The sequence below is a fragment of the Schistocerca gregaria genome, chromosome 1, assembly GCF_023897955.1.
Source record: "Schistocerca gregaria isolate iqSchGreg1 chromosome 1, iqSchGreg1.2, whole genome shotgun sequence".
NCBI classification, from domain to species: Eukaryota; Metazoa; Arthropoda; class Insecta; order Orthoptera; family Acrididae; genus Schistocerca; species Schistocerca gregaria.
In genome coordinates, this window is record NC_064920.1 from 413,671,395 (window position 1) to 413,689,567 (window position 18,173).

The 18,173-nt window shown below is 40.9% G+C and overlaps 1 protein-coding gene across 2 annotated transcripts in view; it reads right to left on the reverse strand.

Annotated features, from left to right (window-relative positions):
• Positions 1 to 18,173, reverse strand: part of LOC126350104 (rotatin) — a 372,299-nt gene that overhangs the window by 322,908 nt on the left and 31,218 nt on the right. Inside the window, exons 2-4 of one of the 2 annotated variants that reach the window (XM_050002487.1) lie at positions 12,170 to 12,334; positions 5,169 to 5,356; positions 4,882 to 5,090 (exon numbers count right to left, since the gene is read on the reverse strand). In XM_050002487.1, coding sequence (XP_049858444.1) covers positions 4,882 to 5,090; positions 5,169 to 5,356; positions 12,170 to 12,334 — 562 coding nt within the window. The remainder of the gene's footprint in view (positions 1 to 4,881; positions 5,091 to 5,168; positions 5,357 to 12,169; positions 12,335 to 18,173) is intronic. The other variant, XM_050002488.1, reaches the window with a different exon arrangement.

The following is an 18,173-nucleotide window of genomic DNA, read 5'->3' on the forward strand; positions in this document are numbered from 1 at the left end:
CTGTCATAATGGAGGTACTGTTGCTTGTTGGTGGTTTTGATGTGGACGGATGTGTGCAGCTGGCCATTGGACAGATGGAGGTCAACATCTAGGAAAGTGGCATGGGATTTGGAGTAGGACCAGGTGAATCTGATGGAACCAAAGGAGTTGAGGTTGGAGAGGAAATTCTGGAGTTGTTATTCACTGTGAGTCCAGATCATGAAGATGTCATCAATAAATCTGTACCAAACTTTGGGTTGGCAGGCTTGGGTAACCAAGAAGGCTTCCTCTAAGCGACCCATAAATAGGTTGGCATACGAGGGGGCCATCCTGGTACCCATGGCTGTTCCCTTTAATTGTTGGTATGTCTGGCCTTCAAAAGTGAAGAAGTTGTGGGTCTCCCTCCCTCTTTCCTGACGAAGCAACTGCCAGTTGCGAAAGCTCGTAATTCTGTGTGTGTGTTTGTGTGTTTTGTTCATGTGCCTGTCTGCCGGCGCTTTCCCGCTTGGTAAGTCTTGGAATCTTTGTTTTTAATATATTTTTCCCATGTGGAAGTTTCTTTCTGTTATATATATATATATATATACGGCAGTGGAGAACCACCTCCAAGGGAACTGATCACAGTGAATTTCCTAAATAACAGCCACTTGGACCTGTTGAAAGTGTGGACATCTTGGTGAGAAAGTGTGTAAAAGCTCATTGAAAAAGTGAAAGTGCATGTGAAAATTACATAAACATTGAGCAAGTGAAATTTTGTGCCTGACAGTGAACTGTAATTTGCAGTGTAATTTAACTTCTTTGCTACCCATGAGGATTTATTCTTTTAAGCAAGATAGGGCTTGAATAAAATGATATGTATCTTAAAATGTAATCTTCACTTACCCAAAAAGGACATCACTTATGATGAACATGCAAAACTTTGTTAAAAGTATAACTTGTGGATCTTTAGTGAGACTGTACAATACACTGTATGTAAATATTTCGTTTGGGAATTTTTGTATGGGAGGTTCACATAATTATAAATTTGGAAAAAAAACAACATATGTACTGTAGTTTTGATAAGCAAGCCAGGATATTTTTACTTCCCCTCTTGTCACCAGAAGATCAAAACAAACTGCAAAACGATTTAGAAAAGATATCTGAATGGTGCAAAAATTGGAAGTTGACCCTAAATAACGAAAAGTGTGAGCTCATCCACATGAGTGCTAAAAGGAATCGGTTACATTATAAATCAGTCAAATATAAAGGCCATAAATTCAACTAAATACCTAGGAATTACAATTATGAACAACTTAAATTGGAAGGAACACACAGAAAATGTGGGGAAGGCTAACCAAAGACTGCATTTTATTGGCAGGACACTTGGAAAATGTAACAGATCTACTAAGGAGACTGCCTACACTACACTTGTCTGTCCTCTTTTAGAATACTGTTGGGCAGTGTGGGATCCTTACCAGACAGGACTGACAGAGTACATCGAAAAAGTTCAAACAAGAGCAGCATGTTTTGTATTATAGCGAAATATGGGAAAGAGTGTCACTGAAATGATACAGGATATCGGCTGGACATCATCAAAAGGAAGGGTTTTTTTGTTGCGATGGAATCTTCTCATGAAATTCCAGTCACCAACTTTCTCCTCCAAATGCAAAAATATTTTGTTGATACTGACCCACAGATGTAAATTTCGCTAACAACCACACCAGGCATTTAGCCGTTATATCACACAACAACACAGGCTGCCTAAAAACAGACACCCTGGTAGTGTCCAACATCTACGCAGGCATCGCTGTAGGGCAGGCTGAAATGTAACTCATCAAAAAATACTGTACCTTTGATAGAATTTACATGTTCACTGAAGTCTGAGGTATTCATGGTTTCTGAACATTAAAAGTCAACACAACAGCATCTGTGCTAGTAATCCAGGTTGCAACAGGTGCGGTATAATCTATACCTATCATAAATGTGGACATACGTATATATGTATATTCCACATCTCCTCCTAAACCACTGGACCAATTTCAACCAAACTTGAAACACACATTGCTCCCTGTATGGAAAGGACCAGTGTGGAATAAGAACCACCTACAGGGGATAGGCAAAATAATGTGAGCACTTGTACTTGGGAATGGTTTATTAATAAGGCGCTGGGCCCCCATTTGCCTGTAATACAGCTGTGATTCTTATGGAGCACTGGCATATAATGATTCTATAGCCTCCAGTGGAATGTTATGCCACTCTTCGATCAGAACCTCATCTAACTCCTATAGTGACAGGGGAGACAGAAATATGCTCTGGAGTCTGCGCTCCAATGCCACTCATAAGGGTTCAATAATGTTCAAGTCCGGGGACTATGCTGGCCAGTAAGATGCTGCAGTTCAGTTGCATACTCCTCATACCATGAACAATTTGTCCTGGCTGTGTGAATGAGAGCATTAGTGTCCTGAAATATGGCGTCATTGTTGGGGAACAACATCTGAATCATTTGGTGCACCTAATCACTTAAAATGTTCACATAACTGTTGGCTGTAATATGGCCTTTGAGAGTAATGATGGGACCAACAGAATATGACATAGCTGCCCACACCATCACACTTCCTCCTCCATGCTTAATGGTTGGAATCAAGCAAGAAGGATTGTAGGCTTCTTTTGGCGTTCTCCAGACTTAAACCCAGCCCGATGTTGGAAATAACAAAAACGTTGACTCGTCACACCATATGACGTATTTCCACTGATCAGCCGTCCAGGATTTATGTTCCTGACACCAAGTTTTACACTTCTTTATGTAGGTTGTTGTCGCTAATGGTTTCAGCACAGCAGCTCGTCCATGAATATTCACTTTATGGAGTTCTCGGCAGACATTGTCGATAGATATGGGGTCTCGAAGGTGGCTATTGAAATCTGCAGTCACTTTAGCCTTCGTAGTTTTGTGATGTTTTGACATAATTTGTGTTAAAATACAACGATCTCTGTCATTTAGTTCTGATTTGCAACCACTATTATGTTTACACGGTGATGTCTTTTCGAGTTTTGTGTAGTAGGCTGTCATGACTGTTGAAACAGTTGCTCTTGAAACATCCAATAAGTAGGCTGTCTCAGTTACTGACGCTCCAGCTAATCGGGCCACCACAATCTGCCCCCTTTGGAACTCTGTTAGGTCTTTCATTGTATGTCAACTTCAGCCTCTGATTGCAAGTAGAAAGTGTGCACTACTCGTAAACAACCTGCACTGGTGCCTAGTCCATAATGGACATGCACAGTCCATTGTGACATGTGCCTTACTTGCATTGTTGACCGTCAAACACAACCATCCCATTGCTACCACTGTTCACATTATTTTGCCTATCCCCCGTATCTCTCACAGGAGTGGCACTGGGCATGAAAAAGGCGTATAGCTCATGACACACAGACTGTATTTATCTATATGGCAACCTCACAATTCAGGCAGACAGTTAATTAGATCACTTTCACTCTATTTCTCTACCGTCCCAATCTCGAACAGCATATTGGAAAAACGGACTCTTAAATTCCCCGTGCAAACTCTGACATCTATTATTTTATTCCAATGATCATTTCTCTCTAGGTCAGTGGGTAATATTTTTGTATTTGGAGTATGATATTGGAGATTGAAATTTGGTGAAAAGATCTCACTGATATGAAAAATGCCTTTGTTAATGATTCCCACACAAACTCATGTATCATATCTGAGACACTCTCTACCCAATTCTGTGACAATATGAAATGATTGCCCTTCTTTCAGCTTTATTAACATCCTCAGTCAATCCTAACAATATTCACGCATTTTATACATAATTTCAAACCTTTATTTAAAAAATTTTCGCTCCCCCTCCCCCCCCCCCCCCCCCCAAAAAAAATGATGATGGAAGGGAAAAATTTCATGACCTATAAATTTATTAGTTCTTTACTACTAACTCTATTCACCAGATGGACAGAGAGAGGGGAGATGGACCAGACAGACAGAGAGACAGAGAGGGTGGGTGGGGGGGAGATAGATCATATTGAGAGAGAGGGGACAGGGAGGAGTAGCAGATGGTCACAGGGAGGAGGAGGAGGAGGAGGTAGGATGGAGAATGGGGGCTGGAGGAGACATGACAGAGAGAGGGTGCTGAAGTGGATGGTGGGGGGGGGGGGGGGGGGAGAGGGGGAGAAGGAGTGGACTAAGAGGTACAGGAGGAGATGCACTAGGACAGAGAGAGGGGAATGGAGCAGATGGACAAAGAGAGGAGCAGGAGAAGATGAACAGAGAGTGAGAGCTAGAGGAGATGGAGAGGAAGATGGTGGAGAAGTAGATAGGCAGAGAAGGGGAGGAGGAAATGGACAGATAGGGGGAAGAATGAGATTGGCAGTAAGAGAAGAAAGGAGCAGATGGAGTGACAGAACTGGAATAAATACATACCCTAATACAAACTGGTTCCCACCTTTGCAAAGGTTGAACAACAACCCAAGATTGTATGGTCCATTCTGGTCATGAAGACAATATTCCAGTTGTCATATGCTATGAACACAAAAGATGGCTTATTCTGTCACAAAGGTACTTTACTGTCCATTCAGTAGATTATAGTGAAATGGTTTTCTTTCTCTCTCTCTCTCTCTCTCTCTCTCTCTCTCTCTCTCTCTCTCCCTCTCTCTCTCCGTGTGTGTGTGTGTGTGTGTGTGTGTGTGTGTGTGTGTGTGTGTGTGTGTGTGAGGGGGCGCACACGCATGTCAGTACACGTGTGTGTATGTTTAATTTATTAGGAACATGATACACGTAAAACATCATACAAACAAGATCTTTCTACATCTGAGTCAGGGCCTCCAAATAAAATAAAAATTATTTTTATCAAATATGGTAGAAAGCATCCAACTATAAAATTGCAATTTTTATAAAGTAAATCCTATTACCTCTGCTCCTTGGTTTGGGTGAAATTCTCTGGTTCAGTTTCTTTTATACCATGTAGTTTGGCACTGTCTTCCCGCTCTCTTGTAATTTCAGTGATGATTTGGTCAACATAGGACTTCAAAGGGGCTTCTAATTCAGTTTGTATTTCATACAATCTTGTAAGTGAAAGTGGTGCTTCCAATAACATTAAGGAATCTCTTTCCCAGGCAATCTATAAGAAACAGTACAGTTATTTCCTATTGCAGATAACATGAGTGAACAGTACTCTACAGAAAAAAAGAAAGTTTACCTTCACCAACTGTAGCATCAATGTCAACACTTTTTCTTTTTCAACACATGGTTTTAAGTAAAACCAGTTCAAGAGTTTAAAGAACAACTCCTTTCTCACTCCCAGATCATCATCACTTATTAAACCATGTTCCAGTTTTGAAATTAAGCTATTCAAAGCTCGGACCCTGATTTCTTCCAACCCATGCCCTGTAAACGTAGAAAAACATAAAGAAAAGCGAATCACAATCGCTACACGATCCCTATCATTTTCATTTTTGCATCTGAAATATTGTCAACAGTGAGGCAATGAGATATGGAAATTAAGGTCAGTACAGCCAATGATGTGGTGCAGATCACTGCACAGAACCTAGTAGATGATTCCACAAACTTAAAATTAAAGTTGTTTGTCATTGTCAGATTTAGATTCGAAACAACATGCCCCATATGACAATATTTATGCATAGAACACTTTCCCTCTGTTCCGCTTTTGTAAAAGTAGTAAATACTTTGTTGGAATTTATGCTGTGAATAATTTATCTGCATTCATCTCCTGAAAACATACATATACAACATTTGGTGCATAGCTGTCACGTTCCATGGCCTGCTTAAATTTAAAAGCATAATACACATTTCACAAGGAGTGTGGAAGATCATAATTCTCATTGTGGCATGTGTAAGGATAACACTACTGATATCCCACATCTTTTTAAGTGCCACAACATATCTTCCCCTAACTGTGAGCGTGCTCACCCACCCACTCTCTCTCTCTCTCTCTCTCTCTCTCTCACTCACTCACTCACTCACTCACTCACACACACACACACACACACACACACACACACACACACACAAGCCATTGTCACTGGCAACTGAGTACAGACCGCAGACAACAAATGTGCCTAATGGGAGAAACAATCTGTGGGTGGTAGAGGAAATGAGGAGGCTGATGTGGGTAGGGCGAGGGACAGACAGGCAGTTCGCAGGGAGGGGGTGGACAAAGAGAGAAGTAGAGAAAGGGAAAAAAGACTAGTGGGTGCTTTGGGGAAGTAGAAGGCTGTGTTGTGTTTGAATGGGAGCACGGAAGGTGATAGGCAGATGGAGGACAGGGACTAGTGAAGAGGGGTGTTACAGAAATGTAAGATATATTGCAGGGAGACTTCCCAATTCAGAAAAACTGATGTTGATATTAAGGACCCAGATGTGCAGGCTATGAAGCAGTCACTGCAGTGAAGTGCACTGTGTTACATGGCATGTTCATCAACTGGGTGGTGCTGCTGTATTTTGGTCACAGTTTGTCCCTGGTCATTCACGCAGAAAGGCAGCTGGTTAGTTGTCATGCCTGCATAGGAAGCAGTATAGTGGTTGCAGCTCACATGACTAATTGCACAGGTAGCTCTGTCTTTGATGGAATAGGAGATGCCTGTGGCAGGACTGGAATAAATGGTAGTGGCAGGATTTATGGGACAGGTCATGCCTCTAGGTCTATTGCACGGATATAGCAGCAGGGCTGGATTAGAGATAGACAAGAATATTGCAGAGGTTCGGTGAATGGTGGAATACCACTGTGAGAGGAGTGGGAGGATGGTGGGTAGGGCATTCCTCACTTCAAGGTACGATGAGAGGTAGTCGAAGCCCTGGCAGAGAATGTGATTCACTTGTTCCAGTCATGGGTGGTATGGAGGATAGTGCTCCTTTGTGGTTGGACAGTCTGTATGTGGTAGGTGGTAGGTGACTGGAGAGACAAGGCATGGAAGGTCTGTTTCTGTAAAAGGCTGCAAGGGAAATTTCGATCTGTGAAGGCCTATGTGAGACCCTTGGTATATCTGGAGAGGGACTGGACTGCTTGTCACTATAGATATGATGACCATGGGTGGCTAGGCTGTGTGGGAGGGACTTCTTGGTACAGAATGGGTGACAGCTTTCAAAGAAGTGGAGATATCTCTGGTGGCTGGTATGTCTGATCTGGACAGAGGTAGTGATGTAGCCATTTTGAGGTGGAGGTCAACATCGATGATGGCAGCTTGTTGGGCTGAGAAGGACCAGGAGAGGCAAATACGGCAGAAGGTGTTGAGGTACTGGAGGAATATGTTAGACCTTCGATCCAGATCACAAATATGGCATCAATGAATCTGAATTAGGTGGGACGTCTGGGATTCTGGGTGGTTAGGGAGGAATTCTCTAGACAACCCATGAATAGGTTGGCATAGGATGGTGTTGTGCTTGTGTTCTTTGCTGTATCATGAATTTGTCTGTATGCGATGCATTCAAAGGAATTATGGGTGAGGATACAGAGGGTCATGGTGACCAGGAAGAGGCCTGAAGGTATAGAGTCAGTTGGGTTATGAAAAAGATAAGTGTTCAATATTGGCAAGCCCATAGGCTTTGGGGGTGTTAGTGCAAAAGAAGATGGCATCAATAATGACTAGCAAGGCACTGTGTGGTAATGGAAGGGAAAGAGACTGACATAAATGAAAACTTTAGAGAAAATTCCAGTCTGTTTCTACATAAGTTCGTCAATCATACTGTACCATCAGTGGTGACTTTAGTCATCCAACAGTCTATTAGGAAAACTAGTTTTGTTAGTGGTGGGCATGACATGACATCCTGTGAAACATTACTAAATGCCTTCTCTGTAAACTTTGTAGAAAAGATAGTTCGGAACATCATTCATGATGGAAATATGTTGGCCCTAATGACAACAACAAGACCCTACCTCTTTGATGACAACAATTAAAACAAGTAGAAATACATTTATAGTAAGTAAACCAGATTTTAAAAAAAGCAATAGTGCCATATCTCAATAAGGAACTTGAAACAGGGCAACAAAGTGGCTTTTGTTTAAAAGAATAGTTGACCATGCACTGGATACAAACATGTCCACTAAAAGAGTTTAAAATGGAAGGGATCATCCATGGCATACAGCCACTGTAAAGAAACGTCTAGAGAAACAGAGACTACTGCATAAAAGGTGTGAAACAAAGCATAGGATTAAAGTAGAGAAATGTTGAATGAAATCTGTTTGGCTTTGAAGAGAGCACTGTACGAAGTCTTCAATGACTACAGTAGAAGAACATTATCAAATGATCTTTCATGAAACCCAAAGAAAACGGGGTTGTTTGTAACGGCTGTTAGGGTCTGTAATCCAGCCACTTGCGAAGAGAGAAGAGCTGAACCTGAAGTTAGCAAACCGAAAGCTGAAATGCTTAACTCCATTTTCAAATGTTCCTTTACAAAGGGAACTCCAAGAGAATTGCTCCAATGTATTCCTGCAGTATTAATGCGTCATAGTTGAAATCGATCAACTCATACAAATACCTGGGTGTATCACTGCGTACAGATTATGGACAGCAAGAGTTTCAGTGTGATAGATGGGATGCAGAAATTTGAGACTGCAGAGCAGGAGAATTTTATGGGTGGAGAGGTGATCCTGGAAGGATGTTTGTGTGTTATTTACACGGTTTTTTGGCTATAGATTGGCTGTATATGAACAGATAGATGTCACTGTGAAAGGAAGGATTGCGGCCGGAGATGAGTAATCAGATGTTCATGCCATTTGTGGGGATTCCGCAAGCTAGGCAACAATGCAGGAACACTATGTGGGACTGAGTTCTGACTTGGACAGGGAAATTTTTCTGTACTGGCTCAGATATAAGGAGCAAGGATCCATAGAAGAGAGAGAGAGAGAGAGAGAGAGAGAGAGAGAGAGAGAGAGTGTGTGTGTGTGTGTGTGTGTGTGTGTGTGTGTGTGTGTGTGTGTGTAAACACGAGAGGGGTGGGGGGATCACAAAAAGGGCAAGATGGATGAAGTAAGGGAAAAAGGTGAAAACTTGGGGTGTAGAGTAAATAGTGAAAAAAAAAAAAATTGAGAATAAAACGCAAGTAGATCAAAGAGGAAAATAATTAAAAAGACAATACTGTGTGTTGCAGATTGGTGTGTGATACGTTTGAAGAGAGGCGACAGCAAATGTAAAGGGATTAGGTGAGGTTAGTATGTGTGGAAGGTGGTTGGTAAAGTCAAAGTTCGACAAGTTTGTGCGGCGTAGGAAGTTACAGAAAATAACAACCAAAAATACATGAGAGTGGGGGAGGAAGCGTGTTCAAATTGAAAGTCTAGGACTATTTATATCGGTGGGAATAATGTGGGACATGATAAGTTACACCAAAAATCACAAGTCACATAAATGTGTGTTGTGAGCAGACGAGACAGTTGATAGACAGCAGTGTGCCGCAAAAGTCAGAAGCAAGTGTATTTTGGAAGGCAGCAGGTAAATCAAAAGAAAAAGGAGAAACAAAATAGTGGACACTGAGTAAAGTGTTTGAGAATAGTAACAAAGGAAAATGGCTCTAGGCTGTGAGGGGGAAGAAAAGCACTTAGGCCGAACCAAACAATGGAAAATCCAGGATGGAATAACAAAAATATTATGAAAAGGATAGATTGCTGCTCACCACAGAAATGAGATGTTGAGTCACATCTATGGCCAAAACTCTCCTCCTGAAATAGAAAAACCACACGCACTCACACAAGCACAACCTCTCACACAGATGACATCTGTCTCTGGTCGCTGTGGCCAGACTCAGAGAGAGAGATAGTTGTTGTGTGTGTTGTCTACTTCAAAAGAATACCTTTTGGCCAAAAGCTAAGATGTATAGCTGTTTTTTGCTGTGCCTGTCTGCGACTCAATGTCTCCTCAATAATGATACTGCACTGCCTGTGTTATTCTGAATTACAATGCAGTGTTCCCTCACACACGCATATCTGTCTGAAGGAAGACTGCATTGTAAATCAGAATATTTTCTTGAAAGTCGCTTGTCCTATGTCGGTGGATAAATATGTACTTATCGGTCGACCCCAGGCAAGCGACTTTCAACTAAAATGTCTCCCTGTAAGAGAATATACGTGAGGGATGTAAGAGTACAGGTTGTAGACGCATGGTTAATGACACATGGAAGTTTGGAATTGTGCACGCATAGCCAAATATTAAGGCAATCACTCTTAATAAGTGGGAAATCCAGGTGTCAGTCCCAGTCTGGCAAAAATTGTCAATGTCACCATTCGACTACACAGCTGATGGTTGCCCACATTCATAACTGCGAATAAATTTCATTTATCTCCTCTATATGGTGAATAGCAATCTATACTTTTCATAAAACTGAAAAGAAGGTGTACAGACTGACGAAAAATTGAGTTTTATTTGATGTCATGATCTACATTAGTGTGAAAACATCGGTCTCTTAAAATTTTTTTATTGTTTTTTTGAGAAATTCATGTATCACATACAACACATTGTACTGAAGGCAGAAAATCGTGGAATGAATATATGTGACTCCATAATTCATAATAGTCATTTATTTGACAAGGTGTACAATATCAAAGGGTAGATATTTAAGAAATACATTATTTTAACACACATTGATTTTTCAATGAGTTGTCCCTACGAAAATCCCAAAAACAATTTCTTCCTTCCATGAAGTGCAAACGAATCTTGCACTCTTTCCAGAAAACTCGTGCTCATAGACTCTTACACCCACGCTTGCTACAGCAATGAATATTTTCATCGTTTGCAACCTCTGGCATGTGAATAGCTCTTTTGTTTAGCTTTACTTGTTAATTGATGATGGAACATGTTTTTTTCTGTTCAAGGCCCTAGAAACAGTATCCATTGCTTTATCTTCATCTGCAGATTTGTCATTAATATGAAATGTATCATTTCCTGAATAAAGCAGCCATTCTAATACTTTAATTTTAAATTGTAGATAATTGATTATAGTTTTCCTTCTTGTCTTCGGTGCATTATAGTCTCTCCTGTGGTCTATCCATGGTGCAGTACAAGCAAAATCAAACAGATGCAGTAACATCCACATTGTCCACTTACTTGTTCTTGCACTTCGTCTGTACACAGCAATGATACAATCCAGTAAGTCTAACCCACCCATATTTTAAATATATTTTTCAACAGCAATAGACTGCTGATATTGACATATTTTTTGTCTTGCTTTGACCAAAGCCAGCACTTCTCTAGAAGCAAGTTTCCTACTGCAGATTAGGCAACAACAGATTTGTTGTCATACCATTTAATAATGAAAATTGTCCATCACCACAAACAGGCTGCTCAACTGAGCCCCAACAGCCTTTTTCATTTCTGAATCTGATTGTAGATGGCTCCCACTTGGAATTTTACAGGACTGTATTGTTCCTGTACCCTACCAGCCTCTGTCTGAGTAGAGACAGTCTAGAAGTTCAACTGATGTGAAGAATTGGTCCGTATAACTTACAGACCCTGCAAGTAGCAACATTGACAACCTCATTACTACCTTTCCACTAATGTTCAAGTGATCACTGCCCCCCCCCCCCCCCCCGATACAGTGTCACGTTTCCCTTCATACATGAAGAAGTCAACTGGTAACCCATCTGGAGATAAGCAAACAAAGTTTTCAAGGCTGCACGGATTGAGCTTTCCAAGAATGTATTGCTGCATCATTGTCTTGCCACACAAAGCAATTATCTGTTCAATGATTGACACCTTCTGTCTCATAGGATTTAGTAAAAGGCCTGCTCTAATGGTGTTAAGGACAATTTTCCTGTATTTATCCTTCAATCTCACATCACCATTCACCTCACTGTCTATAAACAGTTTCAGTGCACTTCCGATTGCGAAACACCCCTTCCTTGACATTTTTCCTGTTACTTCAGTCACTCTTGTTCCAAAAGCCAAATACGTGTGTGATCTGGGCTATTCAAGTCATGACATCTTTATTGAGATATCAAAACATTTAATTTCTTGAAGAGTTGTATTCACTGATTTCTCAGTGTGTGCAAAAAATGACTAATTCCTTCACAAAGACAGCAGATGAAAAACATCATAAGGAATGCATTTAAGAGAATAATCTCTTGTGTCACAGACTTCCCTTAGCCAAACAGTTACTTCAAATGCTGATGCATGTGGTAATGGCTCAAACACATGTGTATGGCACCAGGAAGGTGTGGGAGGGGGGGTGAGCCACTTCTTTCTTTCTGTTTACCACAATTTTCAGTCACAGTATCTGAAGCACCATCACTTTCCAATTCTGGTGCTAAAACGATATCTGGATTGTATTCTTCATCACTGGATATGTCTTTGATTTCTGGGATGTCTCCATCGAACTCTAGAGGTCTCTCCAACTTTTCAAGGATCTGTGCACCTGACACTAAAGAAGAATAAAAAAGTTTAAGTATTTTAAACAAAACAGAAATCTACAATTATAATTATTAAACCAAAAGATAAATATTACATGTATAAAATAAGACTAAAGATACTGACTGACCATCACTGAATAATGTTTGGGAAATATATTCTGACGTACACAGCAATACCTCTTTTGCATCCTACCTGACGTGTACAAATACTTTTGTACCACAGTGCAAAATATTATTTTGCAGTATTAAAGTGGTCACATATTAACTAGGACTATTTGTCTCATATCTTATGCCCATTAGGTGTAAAGCACAATGTAAATAAATGTATGTAAATAGATACTTACAAAAATCTGAACATCATTTTGTCTGTCTTTTATTGCATTAGATTTGTCTGTTTTGAGAGAAGATCGCCGAGACTCACAGGAATCCATGTAGACATCTAACAGACACCTGGAAAACTACTTACAGGTGTCTCTCTGGTGTTACATCGGAACTGTGTCTAAACAGGGTATTAATTTGGTGTGTTGTTTACGACACGTGAGATCTGAGGAGGTTAAAACTGCCCAACAGTTGGAAGCATGCACTAATCACAATCATCTACAAGATTTTTTTGTAGAATCTTAGAACATATTTTAAGATCAAGATAATGAAGCATTCTTCCATATAAACTAGCATGGATTACAAAATTATTTGTCGTGTGAAATCAAACTCACATATCAACTTTTATTAATAAAACTATTATCATTTGAGGAACTAAACAAAATTTGTGACTGGACAGAGCATTTTTTGGGAGGGAAGAGGCATTATGGTATCCTCTATGGACATTCTTCAACATGTATGAAACTAATCTGAGGCATCCTTTAGGGAAATTTATTGTGACCCTTGGTGTTCATTATACAATGACGCACCAAATAGACTGGTATAGCCATGTGTACTGAAATACAGAGGCAGAATATAGCACTGCATTCGGTAATGACTATATAAGAGAACAAGTGTTTGGTGCAGTTGTTAGGTCAGTTACTGCTGCTACAATGGTAGGTTATCAAGGTTTAAGTGAGTTTGAATGTGGAGTTACAGACGGCACACATGCTACGGTACACAGCATCTCCGAAGTAGGGATCAAGAGGGAATTTTCCTGTACAACCATTTCACAAGTGTACCATGAATATCAGGAATCCACTAAAACATATAATCTCTGACACTGCTGCGGATGGAAAAAGATCCTGCAAGATGGGACAAACAACAACCGAAGAGAATTGTTCAGTGTGACAGAAGTGCAACCTTTCCATAAACTGCTGCAGACTTCAGTGCTGGGCCATCAACAAGTAACAGTGTGTGAAACATTCAACGAAACATCATTGATATGGCCTTTCGGAGCCAAAGGTCCATGTGTGAACCCCTGATGACTGCACGACACAAAGCTTTACGATTCGCCTGGGACCATCAACACCGACATTGGACTGTTGATGACTGGAAATATGTTGCCTGGTCTGACGAGTCTCGTTTCAAATTGTATTAAGCAGATGTACGTGTACAGGTATCGCGACAAGCTCATGAATCCATGGGTCCTGCATATCAGTAGGAGACTGTTCAAGCTGGTAGAGGCTCTGTAATTGTGTGGGTCAAGTGCAGGTGCAGTAACCGATATGTCTAGATATGAGTCTGACAAGTGACATGTACATAAGCATCCTGTCTGAGCACTTGCATCCATTCATGTCCATTGTGCATTCCGGCAGACTTCGGCAATTCCAGCAGGACAATGTAACACACCACACATCCAGAATTGCTATAGAATGCCTCCAGGAACACTCATCTGAGTTTAAACACTTCCACTGGCCACCAAACTCCTCAGACATGAACATTACTGAGTATATCTGGGATGCCATGCAACTCCCCCCCCCCCTCCCCTCCCCTTCACTTGTACTCTTACGGATTTATGGACAGCCATGGACAATTAATGGTGTCAATTCCCTCCAGCACTACTTCAGACATTAGTTGAGGCCATGCCATGTCATGTTGCATCACTTTTGCGTGCTCGTGGAGGTTCTACACGATATTAGGCAGGTATACCAGTTTCTTTGGCTTTTTAATGTGTAGTGAATGGCCTGGCAGACAATATCAATAGCATGGTTCTTCAGTTTCTCCACGCGTATGTCTTGTTCGAACAGTCCAAGGGTGTACTGCTGGTCCATAGTGTCCAACGGGCACGATATTTCGGTGATCAGACATGTCGCCATCACCAGGTACGCTGACGAACTGAGTTCCTGAGGGTGGGCGCGGCGACCTTAAATCCCCTCCCCTTGCGAGGCATTCTCTCCGTGGTCAATGCCCACGGCCACGTGTTGACGGTTGCTGAGACGCTGGCGTTAGCGTCTGTGATGGCATTGGTGTAATTACCTCGACTGCCCTGGTCGCCTGTTCGTTTTCTTTGCTGAGCGTCTTCTTAATTAGACTCAATGCTGGTTCCCGTGCCTTGTTGAGGTTATAGCCGCAATCTCGGTTGATGAGTCCATCCCTGGTTTGAATTTCGATAGCCTCTCTAACGACACAGTCCCTGGCGTACTATCAGGGAAAATAGGATGATTATCATGGAAACACCAAGTAGGAACTATCTTTTGCCCACCCAATAAAACACTAGTATTAATGGGAAGTGTCACAGACAATCTCGATTTGTGGAAGACCAGTATATACCACATTCCGTGTCAGTGTGGGAAAACTTATATTGGACACACAGTGCACACTATCGAAGATCGTTGCCGAGAACATCAGAGGCACACTCGACTTAGGTACTCCAACAATCACAGATCACTGTTTATCCAAAAAAAATCACAAAATGGACTACCAACAAATCAGGGTCTTGGCACAGACATCTAAATACTGGGACAGCGTCATTAAAGAGGTTATCGAAATTCGTACCAGGGTTGGACTCAACAACCAACATTGCGGCTATAGTCTCAGCAAGGCATGGAAACCAGCATCGAGTCTAATTAAAAATACACTCAGCAAAGATAATCAACAGGCAACCAGGGCAGACGAGGCAACTACACAGATGGCATCACAGACACTGACGCCAGCGTCTCAGCGATCGCCGATGTGCGGGTGCGGACCACAGAGAGAATGCCTCTCAGGGGAAGGAGAATTAAGACAGCCGCCCACCCTCAGAGGCTCAGTTAGTCAGCGCATCTGGTGATAGCGACATGTGTGATCACCTAAATATTGTGCCCATTGGACATTATGGACTGGCAGTACACCCGTGGACTTCGAGGAATATTAACAGCAACCTCAGACTTTTTGCAGATGATACTGTTATCTGTAGAGAAGTACTGTCTCAAAGAAGAAGCACAAACATGAAAGTCAAGAGTAGAGTGATTACAGTGCCCACACAGACATTTAAGCAATCATTTATTCCACACTCTGTATGTGAATGGAATGAGAAGAAACAACTACAACGGGACGTATCCTCTGTCATGCTCTTCACAGTGGGTGATCTGTGTTTAAAAAACAAAAAACATAAGATCTCTCACTTTACCTACATTGGAAGTTTAAAAGCTACCGTATATGAAGAGCAAAATTCACATGATTTGGGCTTTGAATAATTTGTCCTCTCTCACACACACTTTCTAATGTGAGATTATCCAAAGTGTGTGAACTGCACTCTCTTCCATTCAAATGCCATAAATTTCTGATCAATGGACTAAACTGTGATTAGTAGTAGCTAATTTACCTGAAAGGGCTTCGAGGGGCTGGAAAGGATATCATCAAGGCGTAAGACTTTATGGAGACTTAACCACTTAAGACAATTCCTGACACCATTGACGATGATACTCTAATGTTTTTCTGATGACAAGAGACAGTGTGGTATTGGGTTGCAGGGCTCACACTTCTCTTAAGTCAGGTAACTTGTACGTTGTGCGTAGCTGATCCTCTTCTCCGGGTAATCAGCTACGTCGATCTCCCAAAAACTTCCTTCTCTGAAGACTATAGCTGGTTAAAGGAATTTATTAAACTACTTCTCTATTGTTGAAATAATTTGGGCATTCGTAGAATACTTCTCAGTTCAATCACCTTATATTTTCAACTTCCACAGACAACAACTTCTGCAAGCTAACTTAGTCCTTAAACGTTAGACTCATTTACACATATTCAAATATCACTGGTTTCATAACCAATTAATTTATGAACATCATACATGTGTCTTGCTTCGTTCACAGCCAAGACATGAAGTAAGTTAAAAGTCTCTAGTCTCAAGCGAGTCCAATACATGAATGTACATAGAAATCTACATTCAATTTTTTGTTAGTCTGTTTACAATCAACACAGACATTACAAAGCACAGAATACTACATAAACTTTTCTTGTTCTTCTCTACCCATACACGGAAACTCTGTGGACCGTACAGCAGGTACTTGTCCGCCAGGTCCATCTTTTTCTCATAACTGTTTTTTGACCTGCATATACAAATAGGCAATGCGCAGTAAGTTGTATTTGTTTCTCCCACTCACCTCTAAAATATCGGGTGTTCAAAATTGTGGAAGGCCGAGTGGTTTTAGAATTTACTCCGAAATTCACTACAATACTAATATGATTGCTCTCTGTAGTGATATGACAGTTAAATGGGAGAAGTAATTTAAAGGACATGGGTTCCACCTTTTAAACAAAAACATTGTTTTTTCTTGTCACCCAAACATGTTTCAGCACCTCCGTGCCATCATCAGTGGGTTTTGTTTATTGAAAACTATAAGAAGTGAACATATTTTAGGTGGTAACTGATCTAACAAAGTAAGGTATGAAGAAAGTTTTAGTTCATTTTTCTTCTTACAGTGATTTTACATTATATGGTTTTGCAGTACCATCTGTGTATCCTGCACGGACACCTTGTCATCTGCAAACCAAACAATGTTATTGTGAATTTCACTGGCAACTTAACACATCTCTTGATTTTTAAAAAATGTGATTTTGGTGTGGCAAAATGTTTTGCGTATATACTTGTTATTACTCATGTGCCTGATCCTCCTCCTTTTGTCTTCTGAGGGCACTGCACACACATATTAATGTACTTCGTGTAATTTCGTTTTTACTAATGACCTTTCACTTTGCAAAAATGGATTGAACACCATGTTGGGTTTCCCAGCCCCATTGGTGTTCATATGTTACCGAGAGAGTTTGGCGCTGAATTTGAGTTTTATCTCTCTCTCTCTCTCTCTCTCTCTCTCTCTCTCTCTCTCTCTCTCTCTCTCTCTGTGTGTGTGTGTGTGTGTAAGATCATTTTGCTGTTTGTGTGTTTTAGTTTAAAACTTTTTTGCCTTCTGTACATGAAAGGTCTCTTCTATTTTCAGCTTGTGGTGTAGGCTATGGCTGGATTTCAGAATTTTTAATTTGTTGGTATTGTAGTTGGGTGAAGGCTATGGGCTATTAGATGGTCAGCAAATGTGCTATGGCTGCTGTTACTTTTTAGGGCTCTGAGGTGTTCTGAGTATCTTGTTTTAAAGTTCCTGCATCTTCATCCTGTGTACATTGATTGGCAAGTGTTGCAAGTGAATTCGTATATTCCCGATCTGCTGAATATATCTGTGGGTGTCTCCTATGTTCTTAGTTTGTTCTGTATTGGGTTTTCTGTCTTGTATCCTATATGAAGTCCCTGTGTCTTCAATATGTTGCTTATTCTGTGGACAATTTTGTTATTGTCGGTGAATATGTGCCATTTTGGTTTATGTGTGTATTGTTACACTGCTGAATATTGCATGTGGTCATTGCTTGTATGTTGTGTTGATCTGTCCAGTGTGCGGTCTTGTGCGATCGTTCCTTTTCTGTTTACAAATTAGTTGGTTTAATTTCTCTGTCATATGGGAC